This window comes from Carlito syrichta, unplaced genomic scaffold (assembly GCF_000164805.1).
Source record: "Carlito syrichta isolate Samal-C Ts95f unplaced genomic scaffold, Tarsius_syrichta-2.0.1 Scaffold309576, whole genome shotgun sequence".
In the NCBI taxonomy this organism is placed as follows: Eukaryota; Metazoa; Chordata; class Mammalia; order Primates; family Tarsiidae; genus Carlito; species Carlito syrichta.
In genome coordinates this window covers 2,399-18,796 of record NW_007253672.1, presented here as the reverse complement: position 1 = coordinate 18,796, position 16,398 = coordinate 2,399, and the positions used below count along the sequence as shown (strand labels likewise).

Below are 16,398 nucleotides of genomic sequence, written 5' to 3'. Positions count from 1 at the left end.
TACATCATTGCACCAACCCTTGCTCTATCCCTAGCTCTCATTATATGAATTCCCATACCTATACCACACCCCTTTCTCAACATAAACGTAAGCGTCCTATTCATTCTAGCAACATCTAACCTAGCCGTATACTCTATTCTCTGATCAGGCTGAGCGTCAAACTCCAAATACGCACTAATTGGTGCACTCCGGGCAGTAGCCCAAACAATCTCCTATGAAGTAACCCTCGCAATTATTCTCCTAGCAATTCTCCTAATAAACGGATCCTTTACACTAATAACACTAATTATAACTCAAGAATATTCCTGACTATTTCTCCCCTCCTGACCACTAGCAATAATATGATTTATCTCAACATTAGTCGAAACAAATCGAGCACCCTTCGATCTCACAGAGGGCGAATCAGAATTAGTCTCAGGATTCAATGTTGAATATGCTGCAGGACCATTTGCCCTATTCTTCATAGCAGAATACACTAACATTATTATAATAAACGCCCTAACTACCATCATCTTCCTAGGCGCACTACATAACATCTTTATACCCGAAATATTTACAATCAACTTCATAGCAAAAACACTTATTCTCACCTCACTTTTTCTATGAATCCGAGCCTCATATCCACGAGTTCGATACGATCAACTAATACACCTTTTATGAAAAAACTTTCTTCCACTCACACTAGCCTTTTGTATATGATATATCTCAATACCCATCCTAATATGCAGTATCCCACCCCACCTATAAAACAAGAAATATGTCTGACAAAAGAGTTACTTTGATAGAGTAAATAATAGAGGTTTAAACCCTCTTATTTCTAGAATTACAGGAATTGAACCTATACTTAAGAATTCAAAATTCTTCGTGCTACCTAATTACACAATATTCTACAGTAAGGTCAGCTAAATAAGCTATCAGGCCCATACCCCGAAAATGTTGGTTTATACCCTTCCCGTACTAAGTAAACCCCTCATTTTATCCTCCATTTTCCTTACCTTATTTTCAGGTACTATAATTACTATATTCAGCTCACACTGACTACTAATTTGAATCGGACTAGAAATAAGTATGTTAGCTATCACGCCTATCCTAATTGAAAAAGCCAACCCCCGCTCAACCGAAGCAGCTACTAAATATTTTCTAATTCAAGCTACAGCTTCTATACTTCTGATAATAGCCGTAATTACAAATATAAGTTATTCCGGACAATGAACTGTTATAAACAAATTCAATCAAACATCCTCAATTATAATCTTAATTGCCCTAATAATAAAACTAAGTCTCTCACCCTTTCACTTCTGAGTTCCTGAAGTTACACAAGGAGTATCACTAACATCTGGAATATTACTCCTCACATGACAAAAATTAGCTCCTATCTCAATCTTATATCAAATTAACATAACCCTAAACCTAACACTAATGATTTTAATTGCCCTAACCTCTATCGCATTAGGCGGCTGAGGGGGACTAAACCAAACACAACTTCGAAAAATCCTAGCTTACTCTTCTATTGCCCACATGGGATGAATAATCGCAATTCTAAAATATAATTCTACTATAATAATCCTTAATCTCCTCATCTACATTATCCTAACAATTACACTGTTTTCCATATTAATTCTATTTTCAAGCACTACCATCCTAACAATATCCAATTCATGAAACAAAATTCCATTAGCATCATCCATGATACCCTTAATTCTGCTATCCCTAGGAGGGTTACCTCCACTCACAGGTTTCCTCCCTAAATGAGCAATTATTCAGGAACTCATAAAAAATAATAATACCCTTATCCCAATATTAATGGCCATTACAGCCTTACTTAACCTATATTTCTACATACAACTAACCTACTCAACAACCCTTACCATATTCCCAGTTAACAATAATACAAAAATAAAATGACAATTCGAAAACACAAAACTAATACTTATTGTACCCACTCTAACAACCTTATCCACCCTACTTTTACCCATATCCCCTATACTCCTACAATTGGAGTAGGAATTTAGGTTAACTAGACCAAGAGCCTTCAAATCCCTAAGTAAGCTAATAAATGCTTAATTCCTGTATCCTCTTTTCCCCAACTAAGGACTGCAGAGGCTTACTCCACATCAACTAAATGTAAATCAGTCACTTTTATTTTAAGCTAAGTCCTTCCCACTAGATTGGTGGGCTCTAACCCCACGAAAAATTAGTTAACAGCTAAACACCCTATACAACTGGCTTCAATCTACTTCTCCCACCGCCAAGAAAAAAAAGGCAGGAGAAGTCCCGGCAGAATTGAAGCTGCTTCTTTGAATTTGCAATTCAATATGATATTCACCTCAGGACTTGGTAAAAAGGGGGCTCCACCCCTATCTATAGATTTACAGCCTAATGCTGTAAATACATAACAAAACAAGAGAATACAGTGGCTTAAATAAGAGCAATTTTATCCTTCTCTAAGGCAAAACAAATTCAAGGGCAGACAGTCCCAAGCTGGAATGGAGTGTCAGAGCATCACAAGGAACCCAGTTCCCAACTTTCTGCTCTGAATCCTCACGCAAGGCTTCCATTCTTAAGTTACTTCATAGTTCTAAATGACTATCAGCCATTATGTCTGCGTTCTAGATAGAAGAAAACTGAGGGAGGAGAAAGGAGCTCCCTTCCCTTTCCCTTAGTCGTCGCATCCAACACTTCTAATTACATTTTCATGAGCCAGGTCTTATACAAGTGCCCACTCCCAACTTTAAGGGAGACTGGGAAGTATAATTTTTATTCTAGACACAATGAGCTTAAAAAACAAAATCAGTTTGTTACTAAGAAAGAAGAGATTGGACATTGGGAGGCAACTCCCAACATCTCGGGCTCTCAGTCCTGTCCTGCCCTCTTTCCAGTATTCTTCCAGGTTAGGCAGAAGCTCTGGTATGACGGCTGGCCCCGTCACAGTGAGCTGGGCAGAGAAGGAAGAGCAGCTGAAAGCAGCGCCAAACCAACAGTCAGGTTTCTGGCTATTTTCCGTCTGCATCACACCTAGTGTCACAGTCTATTTATTTATCTGTCTGGCCTACCAGTCCTGGAGCGCTTTTTATTGCCCTCTTCATCTTTGCCTCACTTGCAGCCAGTATTTATTGAAGAGGATGGGTGGTACAGCTCGGTGAAGAGGAAAGTAGGCCAGGTGTCTGGGCCTACTTGGGGGGATCCAGAGCGAGCAAGGGCTCACAGTGGTTCCTCCACTATTTCTACTTTCCTGGCTCTGAACATTTCACTATTAGCTAGAGGGGTGGAAAGCCTGGTCTCATGGAGAGACAGACTCTGCCAACATGCCCCTGGGCATGTAGACTGTATGGGCCTGAGGCAACGGACACATATACATGAGGTAGCAGACACACAAGACACACAACCCCTGCGTGCGCTGGCCTCAGAAGAATTTTAGGCAGATGCCATTTTATGGATGCTCATTTGTTTTTTGTTTGTTTGTTTGTTTGTTTTGAGTTGGAGTATCACTCTGTCACCCAGACTGGAGTGCAGTGGCCGCTCCCGGTCACCGCAGCCTCGAACTGCTGGGTTCCGGCAATCCTTCTGCCTCAGCCTTCCAAGTAGCTGGAACTACAGGCGCGCGCGACCACGCCTGGCTAATTTTTTATTTTATTGTAGAGATGAGGTCTCACCAAGTTGCCTAGGCGGGTCTCGAACCTGCGGGCTCAGGCAATCCACTCACCTCGGCCTCCCAAAGTGCTAGGATTACAGGCTGAGCCACCGAGCTCGGCTCATTTATAAAGATGAGAGAGGCTGCCAGAATAGGTTATTATCCAACCCTGTGAGATTTCACAAGCTGTCCAGAACCACAAAAATTAATTCAGGAAAGCCAGTACTATCTATAATTATATACCATGAACACTTCTATTCCTGTTTTCATCTAATTTGTCCATTACACCTAATTATTCCTTTACATTTATTTACTAAAGGCTTTTTAGCAACTCTAAAATTTTAAATATTTTCCTAAAAGAAAGCAACATTGCCATTCAATCACTAGTCACCAAAATTAGGAACACATCATTCTTTTTTCTTTTTTTTTTTTTCCGAGTTGGAGTCTCACTCTGTCGCCTAGACTGGAGTGCAGTGGCACACTCCCGGCCACCGCAGCCTCGACCTGCTGGGCTCTGGCGATCCTTTCACCTCATCCTTCCAAGTAGCTGGAACTACAGACACGCGCTAACACGCCCAGCTAATTTTTTTTAAAAATTTATTGTAGAGATGAGGTCTCGCCAAGTTGCCCGGGCGGGTCTCGAACCCGTGGGCTCAGGCAATCCACTCACCTCGGCCTCCCAAAGTGCAGGATTACGGGCTGAACTACCGAGCCTGGCTACACATCATTCTTTCCTTGATTCCTACCTGCTGCTGGGGTCCTGCCTTCAGGTGTCTTTTTCCTATTCCCATTTTCTCCTTTGATTCACTTTTAGTCTCTTCATTTTTTCGGCTTGTTTTGTTTAGAGTCACTCTGTCACCCAGACTGGAGTGTAGAGGTGTGATCTTGGCTCACTGCAGCCTCAAACTCCTAGGCTTAAGTCATCCTCCCACCTCAGCCTCCCCAGTAGAGCTGGGACTACAGACACACATCACCACACCCAACTCATTTCTTTTCTATTTTGGCAGTGACAAAGTCTCTCTTTATTGCCCAGGCTAGTCTCAAACTTCTGGCCTCAAGCCATTCTCCCAACTACACATTGCAAAGTGCTGGGATTACAGGCGTAAATTACCATACCTTGTCTTATTCTCTTCAGCTTTTTGAAGAGCCCCTTCTTTTCTCTTCATTCCTACACCCTGTGTTTTCCAACTATTCAAAAAAATCCCCCTTTCTGTTAGAAGACCACTTCACATACACAAACCCCTCCACGAAATGAAATAATTTGTTGCATTATTCCTATCATGCATTCCTAACTTTTTGCAATGGAAAATGTCCAAACATATGCAAAAGCAGAGCATAACAACCCACCTTGTACCCATCAAGAAGCTTCAATCTCATCAACATTTAGTCATGCTTTCTCCATCTATTCTTCCCCCTTCCCTATCTTTCTTTTTTCTTTTTGAAGCAGATTCCAATAACCAAGACCTATTATATGTCCAAACTTCCCAAACTATCTTTAAAAATTATCTTTTCTACATTTGGTTTGAATCTCAACCCCAAAAGGTAATATTATTTGGTTGTTATATCTCTTAACTCTCTTTAATCTACAAAACTACCTTCTACTTAATTTTTTTTTTTTGAGTTGGAGTCTCACTCTGTCACCCAGACTGGAGTGCAGTGGCCACTCCCAGCCACCACAGCCTCAATCTGCTGGACTCCGGCGATCCTTCTGCCTCAAGCCTTCCAAGTAGCCGGAACTAAAAGCGCGCGCTACCACGCCCAGCTAATTTTTTTTTATTTACTGTAGAGATGAGGTCTCGCCAAGTTGCCCAGGCGGGTCTCGAACCCATGGGCTCAGGCAATCCACTCACCTCAGCCTCCCAAGGCGCAGGATTACGGGCTGAGCCACCGAGCTCAGCTATTTAATTTTTTTTAATGCTACTCATTTGTTCAACAAATCAGGTCAACTTACTATAAAATATGTCACTTTCTGAATATATCTGATCGCTTTCTTGTGGTGATTCATAACTTGTTTCGTTATACTCCATAATTCCTATAGACTGGAAATTTGTTCTAGATGCTTGATTAGTTCATTTCAGGGGTTTTATTTGGGGAGGAAGAAGGGAGAGAAGTACCAGAAAATATTATTGGGTGCTGTCTGGTTTTTAATTAATTACATCAGGAGATAAGATTCTCTGTTTGTCTCAGTTTTGGTGAAGCTGAGACTGATCAATGGAATTTGAACAGGGAAAAGCCTGATCCCTCCCATATCTTGTTCCCCAGCAACTCTTCACCACATAGTTTTATCCTCCATTGTTGACCCGCTTGGGTCACTGAATTCATCATGGTCTGCAAAATGGAGATTTTTCTAACTGTATCCCAGCACTGAAGAATGCTAGGCTTTTTCTATTTAGAAGTTTTCCTTATCATTAGGGCTATTTGGTTACCATGAAAAACAGAGATCTATATTGGAAAAGCAGGACATTTGTTTAATTCCTCACTTTTCTCCTTCTAATTAGCAATTTTCAGAATAATGAATTGGCTGTACATGCATATCTAAACAAATCAGTCCAAAGGTCTAGCCACAATGGATGCCCTCTGGCCCTAGTGGCTTCTACCCATGTAGAATGGGCTAGGCAAATACAGTAAATCTTGTTTGTTGATCAAAATGCTTAATTAATTGTAGCTTCTTCTAAAGGCAAAAATCTAAAGACAATTTAAGTAACAGCAGATTTGCCTCAGTAAATAAAAAAAAAGTCAAAAAAGTGACTAGAAATTAGCAACAGCCTGAAAACTAAATTCATATATATATATACATATATTTTTTTTTTTTTGAGTTGGAGTCTCACTCTGTTGCCCAGGTTGGAGTGCAGTGGCTCCCTCATGGCCTCAACCTGCTGGGCTCAGGCGATCCTTCCACCTCAGTCTTCCAAGCAGCTGGAACTACTGGCGTGCGCTACCATGCCTGGCTAATTTTTTAATTTATTGTAGAGATAAGGTCTCACCAAGTTGCCCAAGCTGGTCTCAAACCTCTGGGCTCAGGCAATCCTCTTGCCTCAGCCTCCCAAAGTGCTGGAATTATAAGTTTGAGCCACTGCACCCAGCCTTGTAAAAACTTTTTATGAGGTGAACTTCAGTTTCTAGTAGGAGCAATTTCAATTTTCATTTGGTGCATACAGTTATGAAGTATTTACTCAATATTCTGTTATGAAAGATCTACTAGTCAAAACAAGAAAGAAGTTAACACTGAATTTTACCCTTAGGCCAAAACAAAAAAAGTCACAGTATGTACATTTAATTCCATAAAGGTTAATGCAAATTACATTTTGAAGTCGGCTGCTAATATTTTCCATTACTGTTGCTCTAATTATTATTGAGCATTTTTTGGCATATTTATCCAAAATAAGTGATAATATACCTGAATCAAGGTCCTTTTCAATTATTTTAAACATATTCATGGGTAATTACATAGTGTACAAAAGAAATGTGTCACCACGTCAAACTGAACGATTCAATTATATAAAGATTTGAGAGCTGGGTATGGTGACACACACCTGCTGTGCCAGCTATTCTGGCGGCTGAGGTGGGAGGACCATTGAGCCCAAGAGCTCAAGACTAGCCTGGGCACCAAAGTGAGACTCCCATCTCTTAAGAATTTTTTTTTTAAGTTAATGTCTGCCTACTCATTCACAAGGTGGTGAACACTTGAAAAGCCAGCAGAAATGCTAGAAGATATGAATCATAGTCTCCCTAAAGACGCACAACTCCTAGGAGCCCTGTCGTTGCCCTGGGCTTCAGGACTCCCTATTCCCTATACAGAACACATGCGCAGAGAACCAAGCTCTCCCAACACTGAGGACTCAATGTAAAATTAGACCCTGGGAGCTCTCAGGTATAAAAAAGGCAAGAGGAGATATGGCATCACTACTCAACTGGAAAGGATAACAGAGCCCATCCTGCTGCCCTCTCTCCCCTACCCTGAAGGGACTCATATAATCTTGCTTCCTGCCTGGCTACTCTGAGAGTACAAACCAGAGTGGCTCTTCTTTTACCTTTCTGACCTCACCCCTACTCCTCTCTCTTTCGTTCACTCCATTTCAGCCACAGCAGGTTCCATCCTGCTCTTCAAGCACTTCAGGTTGGCTACTGGCTCAGGGACATGGCATTAGCTATTCCCTCTGCCTGGAATCCTTTTTCCTGGTTATCAGCAGGGCTTGCTCCCTCATCTCCTTCAGATCTTTACTCAAATATCACCTTCTTAGTGACGCCTTATCCAAGATCACAATTGTCTTCTAGCTATCTGAGGAGAGAGATTTTTATTTTGTTCACAGCTGTATCCCTTGTGCCTGGAGTAGCATCCGGCATAAAAACAAGGCATGCAATAAACATCTGTGGAATGAATACATAAATCACAAGTTATTTTAATTCTTTTTTTCATACATTTGTACTGAGTAAGTAATTTTAAGACAATTAACAGATACTTGTAAAAAAGACATGGATATTTGTGACTTTCTAATAAATAGGAACTCAAGTTACAGGGTTGTTTATACTTCCTTCATATAAACTACATGTTTTAATTACAAATGATGCTTAGCTAAGATAAGAGATTTCCAAAAAAAAAATAGGCCAGGCTCGGTGGCTCAGTCTGCAATTCCAGCACGTTGGGAGGCCGAGGCTAGTGGATTGCCTGAGCCCACAGGTTCGAGATCAGCCTGGGCAACTTGGCAAGACCTTGTCTCTACAATAAGTCAAAAATTAGCCTGGCGTGGTACTGCGCACTTGTATTTCCAGCTACTTAGAAGGCTGAGGTGGAAGGATTGCCAGAGCCCAACATGTCGATGCTGGCGTGGCCGTGAGGGTGTCACTGCACTCCAGCCTGGGCAACAGAGTGAGATTCCAACTCAAAAAAATAAATATAAAAAAATAAAAAATATAGCTGGGCTCGGTGGTTCAGCCTGTAATCCTGCGCCTTTGGGAGGCTGAGGTGAATGGATTGCCTGAGCCCGCGGGTTCGAGACCCACCTGGGCAGCAAGACCTCATCTCTACAATAAATCAAAAAATCAGCCGTGCATGGTAGTGCTAGCGTGTAATTCCAGCTACTCGGAAGGCTGAGGCGGAAGGATCGCTGGAGCCCAGCAGGCGAGGCTGCGGTGGCCGGGAGCGGCCACTGCACTCCAGTCTAGGCGACCGAGTGAGACTCCAACTCAAAAAAAAAAAATTTTTTTAAATAAAAATAAAAAATAAAATAAGAGATTTCTAGGACAAATGAAATTACGGCAGACAAAATCAAAGAGAAATTACCCAACTCAGTTCAACCAGCCTGGCATTTTACAGGCACACTGGAATTAGAGCAATCATAAAACCCATAGGCAGAGGTACTCCTAGACTCAAAAAGGAAATATACACACAGCAAGTATCATCTGGTCTACCCCTAAAATTATTTGGGTGGGTTGCCAAACCCTTTGTACAAAGAACAAATTCAATATGGGGAGTCATATTTTTCCTGAATTCACATTTTGGCTGGATTGACAGTTTGACATATTCCGCAAAAAAATTCCGTGAAGCACCTATAAGGATCATATTTATCATTTTAGACAAAATTCTAGTTCATATTCAATGTAAACTATAAATTTTCCAAAAATCAAGATGGGAAAAAGTCCTACTCAAACTCAATTGGATTATCTAATGGCTCCTTGCTACTATACATGTAATCACTGGACATTCTTCCACTCTACTTTTTTTACCATGCCCATTCTAGGAGCAAGGAAAATAGAACAGTGATTATTGGTAGACGTCCTCTCAGGCTTTGATGCTGAAAAGGTCCTGATAGCTCTGACATCAGGCAGGAATACCATTGCTGCCTTAGAACACCCCAGAGAAAAGATACACAAAGGGAAAGCCAGGTACCTACTTCAGGAACCAGGTAAGAACCAGCAGGGACAAATATTCTGGTGTGGCAACTGTTTCTACCTAAAAGCATTTCAGTTAGAGGAATAACCTGCTGTACACTTCTCTCTGATGTTGGTTCTGTACCTAATTGTCTTCTGACTTCAGAAGAGCTAATAGCACCTTTCAAGCCATGTTGGAAACAATAATGATGATGATGATGATGATAACTAACTGGGATACAGTGCTTCACACACACTAATCACTTCTGATCTTTTTTTTTTTGAGTTGGAGTCTCACTCTGTCGCCCAGGCTGGAATGCAGTGACATGCTCATGGCCACAGTAGCCTTGACAGTACCTCAGCCTTCCAAGTGGCTGGAACTACAGCCACGTGCCACCATGTCTGGCTAATTTATTTATTTATTTATTTATTTTATTTATTTATTTTTTTTTGAGTTGGAGTCTCACTCTGTCACCCAGACTGGAGTACAGTGGCCACTCCCAGTCACCGCAGCCTCGCCTGCTGGGTTCCGGCGATCCTTCCGCCTCAGCCTTCCAAGTAGCTGGAATTACAGGCGCGCGCTACCACGACTGGCTAATTTTTTGATTTATTGTAGAGATGAGGTCTCACCAAGATGCCCAGGCGGGTCTCGAACCCGCGGGCTCAGGCAATTCACTCACCTCAGCCTCCCAAAGGCGCAGGATTACAGGCTGAGCCACCGAGCCCGGCTTCTTTTTTAATTTATTATAGAGATGAGGTCTCGCCAAGTTGCCCAGGCTGGTCTCGAGCCCGTGGGCTCAGGCAATCCTCTCACCTTGGCTTCCCAAAGTGCTGGTATTGTAGGCATGAGCCACCACACCTGGCCAATCACTTCTGATTTTTTTTTTTTTGAGTTGGAGTCTCACTCTGTCACCCAGACTGGAGTGCAGTGGTCACTCCCAGCCACTGCAGCCTCGACCCTCTGGGCTCCAGTGATCCTTCCGCCTCAGCCTTCTAGGTAGCTGGAACCACAGGCACACGCTACCACGCCCGGCTGATTTTTTTATTTATTGTAGAGATGAGGTCTCGCCAAGTTGCCCAGGCGGGTCTCGAACCCGCGGGCTCAGGCCATCCACTCACCTCAGCCTCCCAAAGCGTGGGATTACAGGCTGAGCCACCGAGCCTGGCTCACTTCTGATCTTCACAAGAACTCTGGAAGAAGGTGCATGGCAATTCTACTTTATAGATGAGCAAACTGAGACTCCGAGATGGTATAAGATTTGTACAAGGTCACATAGAATGTAAGAAGCAGAGTCACCTTCTAAACCCAGGTCTTCTGACTCTATGCCCCATAACTCACTTCCGAGGTTGAGGTGCCAAACAGTGTCATAGGCAATAGTCAGTTAGTGATCACCCCCCACCCCAGGATAAGGAGCAAAGTCACTGATGAGTACAGACTGGACAGGACACACGCATCCTCTGCTTGCCCCAGGGCAGAGTGGCAGAGCACACAGTCAGCAAACAGTTCTGGGACACAAACATCAGCATCTGTCAATCAATAAGCACATTCCAAAACTGGCTGTATATCAAAATTACCTGGGGAGCATTAGAAGAGCATATTGGTCATTCAGGGTGGTGGGGGAATTGTACTTTGTCACAGATTTATAATGGTCAATCATATGACTACTCTCAAAATCAGTGCTTTCCTTACCCAGCAGTCCTAAGCTGAGCTCCTGAAGAGGCTTTGCCTAGCCAGTCAAATTCAGCAACATTAGGCCACAGACTCCTTTCCCCAGGGATGAATATGAAAGAGCCTCTCAGGGCCTTGCTCATAAAACTCTAAAAAAAACCAATAAGAAAAAAGCCAAATGCCTAGCCATTTCATCTGAGTTGGTGAACATTCTGAGAAGAAAGACCTTTATTGGCCTATGGCTAAATCCCTGGTAGTACATAAATTCCAGAAACAACAAATACTGCTCTGGGGAAAAAGTAAAATGTTAAGTCTGTGGCCCTGAACTTGGCCATTACATTTTGAAACTCACAAGTCTGCTGTTTAAAACTCAGAATAGACACATAGATTCCTAAACCCACCACAGCACTTAGTTTCCAGTTTAGCTCTGGAAAGCCTGTTTAGCTCATCATATTAAAGAAAGAGAAAAAAAAGGTAGTATTCCAACTATCCTAATCAGCATTTTAGTTAAGGAAGCTAAGTCAAAACTCTAAACTACAACAATAAGTATTTTCCCTTTTCAGCTTAAATGGTCCGTGCTGGTCCCAGGAAAGCAGAAGAAATAAAGTAGGTACTGCTGTACCTCAGTGGCTTACTAAGTCCCTACTTCTCATGGTTGAGTATTTTCCCTAATTGTCCTGACCTGGAGGACAAGAGCACTTGCCCTGCAGGGTTGCAAAGCAAAGGGCCATGGAGGTCTAGCATTGTCTCCTGCAATACCTGGAAGCACAACCTGAAGAATAGCTCAATAATGTTCAGGTTATTGGCTAGGTGCACTGGCTCACGCCTTTAATATCAGCAATTTCCAAGGCCTAGGCAATAGGATCGCTTGAAGCCAGGAGTTCCAGACCAGCCTGGGAAACACAGTGTGACTTCATCTCTACAAAAATTTTTTTAAAATTAGCTGGCTGGGCTCAGTAGCTCAGCCTGTAATCCCAGCACTTTGGGAGGCCAAGGTGAGTAGATTGCCTGAGCCCGCAGGTTCGAGATCAACCCAGTCAGCTTGAGACATCATCTCTACAATAAATTAAAAAATTAGCTGGGCGTGGTAGCACGCGCCTGTAGCTCTGGCAACTTGGAAGGCTGAGGTGGAAGAATTGCTGGAGTCCAGCAGGTCGATGCTGGGGTGGCCATGAATGTGCCACTGCACTCTAGCCTGGGCGACAGAGTGAGACTCCACCTCAAAAAAAAAAAAAAAAAGAATTAGCTGGGCATAGTAGCACATGCTTGTAGTCCTAGCTACTTAGGAGGCTGATGGGGGAGGACTGCTTCAGCCCAGGAGTTCAAGGGTGCAGTGACCCATGGTCACACCACTGTACTTCAGAGACAGGGTCTTACAGAGTGATACCATCCATATATATATATATATATATATATATATATATTTTTTTTTTTTTTTTTTTAAGTTCAGATGAAAATAAAAGCTTTTGGCCTTATTTTTCAAACCACTCTTGCCTGAAATCCTATATAAAGCTAAAAGTGCTTATGTCATCATGGGATGATAGCTATAACAGTCTGGGTCCAATACTGTTAAACACTTTCCAAGAGAGGGCAAAGTGTCCCTAAATGTTTTCTTAACACACCTCTGTCAAGCAGTGAGCAGGCACACTAATGCCTGAACAACATGGTCCTTTACATAAAACAAAAGTCAAAGCTGTTCATTTGTGCATGCACAAACATGTATCTATGCATGAAGAGACAGCAGCAGTCTGGAATGGCATACACCAACCTGTTAACAGTGATCACTTATGTGAAAAGGAATAGGATGGGAGAGGAAAACAGAAGTTTTACATTTCATTGCTTTAATTTCTTCTGAAAGTTACAAGCATACTTTGTGTATATAATTTTAAAAATATTTTAAACTATGATAAGCCACTTTATAAATGCATTAAAAAATGATAATTTCCCCGGATATAAAATGTGATCAAAGAGAAATAATCAGAAACCACATATATACTGTAATAGATAAACTCAAAATAGAATGATCCTAGGAGGTTATTATACATTCATACCTGAAGGAACAGCAAACTCCAGCCCATGGGCCAAATTCAGTCCATGGAATAAACAGGTCCACAAGTAAAACTGATTCTTACATTTTTAAAGGGTTGTAAAAAACCAGAGAATATGTAAGAGACCATATGTGGCCCACGAACCCTAAAATTTATCTGCCCTTTACAGAAAAGGTTTAATAATCCCCAGTGTAGACCAATGATGCTGTGACTCTTTAAAAATCAGGTTGGGCCGGGCTCGGTGGCTCAGCCTGTAACCCCGCGCCTTTGGGAGGCTGAGGTGAGTGGATTGCCTGAGCCCGCGGGTTCGAGACCCGCCTGGGCAGCGAGACCTCATTTCTACAATAAATCAAAAAAATCCGCTGGGCGTGGTAGCACATGCCTGTAATTCCAGCTACTTGGAAGGCTGAGGCGGAAGGATCGCTGGAGCCCAGCAGGTCGAGGCTGCAGTGGTTAGGAGCAGCCACTGCACTCCAGACTGGGCGACTGAGTGAGACTCCAACTCAAAAAAAAAAAAAAAAAAATCAGGCTGGGCATGGTGGCTCATGCCTATAAACCCAGCACTTTGGGAGGCCAAGGTGAGAGGATTGCCTGAACCCATGGGTTTGAGACCAGCCTGGGCAACTTGGTGAGACCTCATCTCTAAAATAAATTTTTAAAAAATCAGCTGGGTGTGGTGGTGCACGCCTGTATTTTCAGCTACTTGGAAGGCTGAGGTGGAAGAATCACCTGAATTCAGCAGGTCAAGGCTATGGTGGCTGTGAGTGTGCCACTCCAGCCTGGGTGACAGAGTGAGACTCCAATTCAGAAAACAAAAACCATTCTGGCTTGGCACTGTGGCTCACATTTGTAATCCCAACACTCTGGGAGGCCAAGTTTGAGGATCACTTAAGCCCAGGTTCAAGACCAGCTGGGCAACATAGTAAGATTCTATCTCTAAAAAAAAAAAACCCCAGGAAAACTTAAGGTCCTCTTGGAAATTCGTTTTAAACATGATAAAAATTAGTTGTATTACTTAATAGTTTTAACTTGTTTTTTTAACCCAAAGCAGTATTAGTGAGGTTATTCAGTCACCTCACTCATCAGCTTTAACTCAAGACTGGAGATAAAAGTCCCAGAATAAGGAAAGGAAAATCCTGCCTTCTAACACCTTATCTCCAGAAACTTAGCCTGGATGTACAAAGATACATGGAAAAACCAAACTAAGATTAACTCCCTGATCAGCTAAAAACAATTTTAAAAATCTACCTAGCCAGGCTCGGTGGCTCAGCCTGTAATCCCGCGCCTTTGGGAGGCCGAAGTGAGTGGATTGCCTGAGCCCGCGGGTTCGAGACCCACCTGGGCAGCGAGACCTCATCTCTACAATAAATCAAAAAAAATCAGCCGGGCATGGTAGGGCACGCCTGTAGTTCCGGCTACTCGGAAGGCTGAGGCAGAAGGATCGCCGGAGCCCAGCAGGTCGAGGCTGCGGTAGCCGGGAGCAGCCACTGCACTCTAGTCTGGGCGGCAGAGTGAGACTCCAACTCAAGAAATGAAAGCAATTCAAAATCTGTCCTGAACAAAATTTTATGAGAGGGTACCAACAGAAAGAGGACAAAGGCCACGATTACAAAGATTTGGAAAAAACTACGACAATTTCCTCACTTACCCCTGGAATATATTTTCCTACCCAAGTATAACACAGAAGATACTCTACCTCAATGTCCTGGAGACTGAATTCCTTCTGATCTGTAAAGTTTGCGGCTCCAGCACTAAGTTCCATCAGCATCTTGGCGATCTCAGGCTTTATGGCTGAGGTCAGCCGACTGGCTGCTTCCATGACATGCTCCTGTACATCCTTGAGCTGCATGGCCGCCTTCGAGTAGTGAGAGTTCCTGAACACAGTGCTGAAGAGATCTGTGAGGAAAGTACTAGCACGGCAGAAGACGTTGAGGGCATCCAGGTACTTGGAGATGCCTTGCTGGATGTCAGCAATGGGAGTAGAGTGGGGCATGGTATGGTGGCAGCTGCCTGCAGCAGTCAGACTGCCCAAGGGGGCAGTGGTGGCCGTAGATGCCAGGGGAGCACTCAGTGCTCGGCCCAGCTCAGGCATCGGGTACTGCTGGTGCTGTTGCACCTTCTGCTTGGACCCGCCAAGCAGGAAGCGCCGCTTGTAGTCCATTTTACTGTCCTGAGCACTGCAGCAATACATGCGGGAGGGGGAATTGTCCCAGCGACAGTGAGCAGGTCAGGGTTCTAATTCTTTTTTTTTTTTTTTGCAAAACTGTAGCTAGGTATAAAAATAGTGGAGTTCTGCAAATTGAAGTCTTAAAAAAGGCATTTCCATGAGGCAGGTGACCATGTGATCCAACGTAGATATCAAGATAACAACAGGTTTACAGAATTAATATTTTCAGTGTAGACAGGACCTCTGGCAAAAAATAAAAGTGTGTCCAAAAGGCTGTATAAGAACTGTTTAGCATTCCACTCTCTTAATTAAAAGATATGTTTGCTGAGAAAAATGTTTACTTATAACTGCTTTGCAAGAATATTTTGAGATTTGTATTTACAATGGCAGGAAAATAACTTAACTTTTTAAAATGTAATATAATGTAATACAATGTATTTTCAACATAGCAAAAAAAGTTAGAACCCAAAAACCCACAAGCTGATCAACAGCAATTTAAAAAGTAGTACAGAATTACTCCACACAAAGTCCTTAGGAAGGAAGATCAAACCTCTGCAGAATTTTGACAGAGCCTGCCTGTCAAATCCATTTACCTATAAAGCTTCTCCTCTGCAATGCTAACATTTTCCAAATTTCTTCTAATGTTTTCTGAAAACAAGTTTTAAAAAAAAGTCATTTGTTATTATACGTCTTCTCCTCCTTTCCTTTTGTTTGCTGAGGTAGCGGTTTCCTTGTAACATTAATAAGAGGTGCTTCCAGACTGGGCCAGCCCTCAATTGTAAAGTCTGAAGCAAGAATGCGCAGATGTATTTGTAAGGCTTCTAAGTCATTTCCTGTAAGAGGAAAAAAATAAGATAAAGTTAGGAAAGTTATATGTCAATGAGTAATTCTAGAACATTAACTCCTGCAATGCCAGTATCCACATAGGTGGGCTAGAGGAATGAAATAAGAAATCGTATTAGCCGGGCTCGGTGGCTCAGCCTGTAATCCCGCGCCTTTGGGAAGCTGAGGTGAG

General features: G+C 42.6%; 1 protein-coding gene across 1 annotated transcript in view; it reads right to left on the bottom strand.

The window, feature by feature from the left end:
- Positions 1 to 16,219, bottom strand: part of KIAA0355 (KIAA0355 ortholog) — a 62,944-nt gene extending 46,725 nt beyond the window's left edge. The window contains exons 1-2 of the mRNA XM_008067408.2: positions 15,977 to 16,219; positions 14,913 to 15,626 (exon numbers count right to left, since the gene is read on the bottom strand). Coding sequence (XP_008065599.1) covers positions 14,913 to 15,407 — 495 coding nt within the window. The 5' untranslated portion in view covers positions 15,408 to 15,626; positions 15,977 to 16,219. The remainder of the gene's footprint in view (positions 1 to 14,912; positions 15,627 to 15,976) is intronic.
- Positions 16,220 to 16,398: the final 179 nt, after the last annotated feature.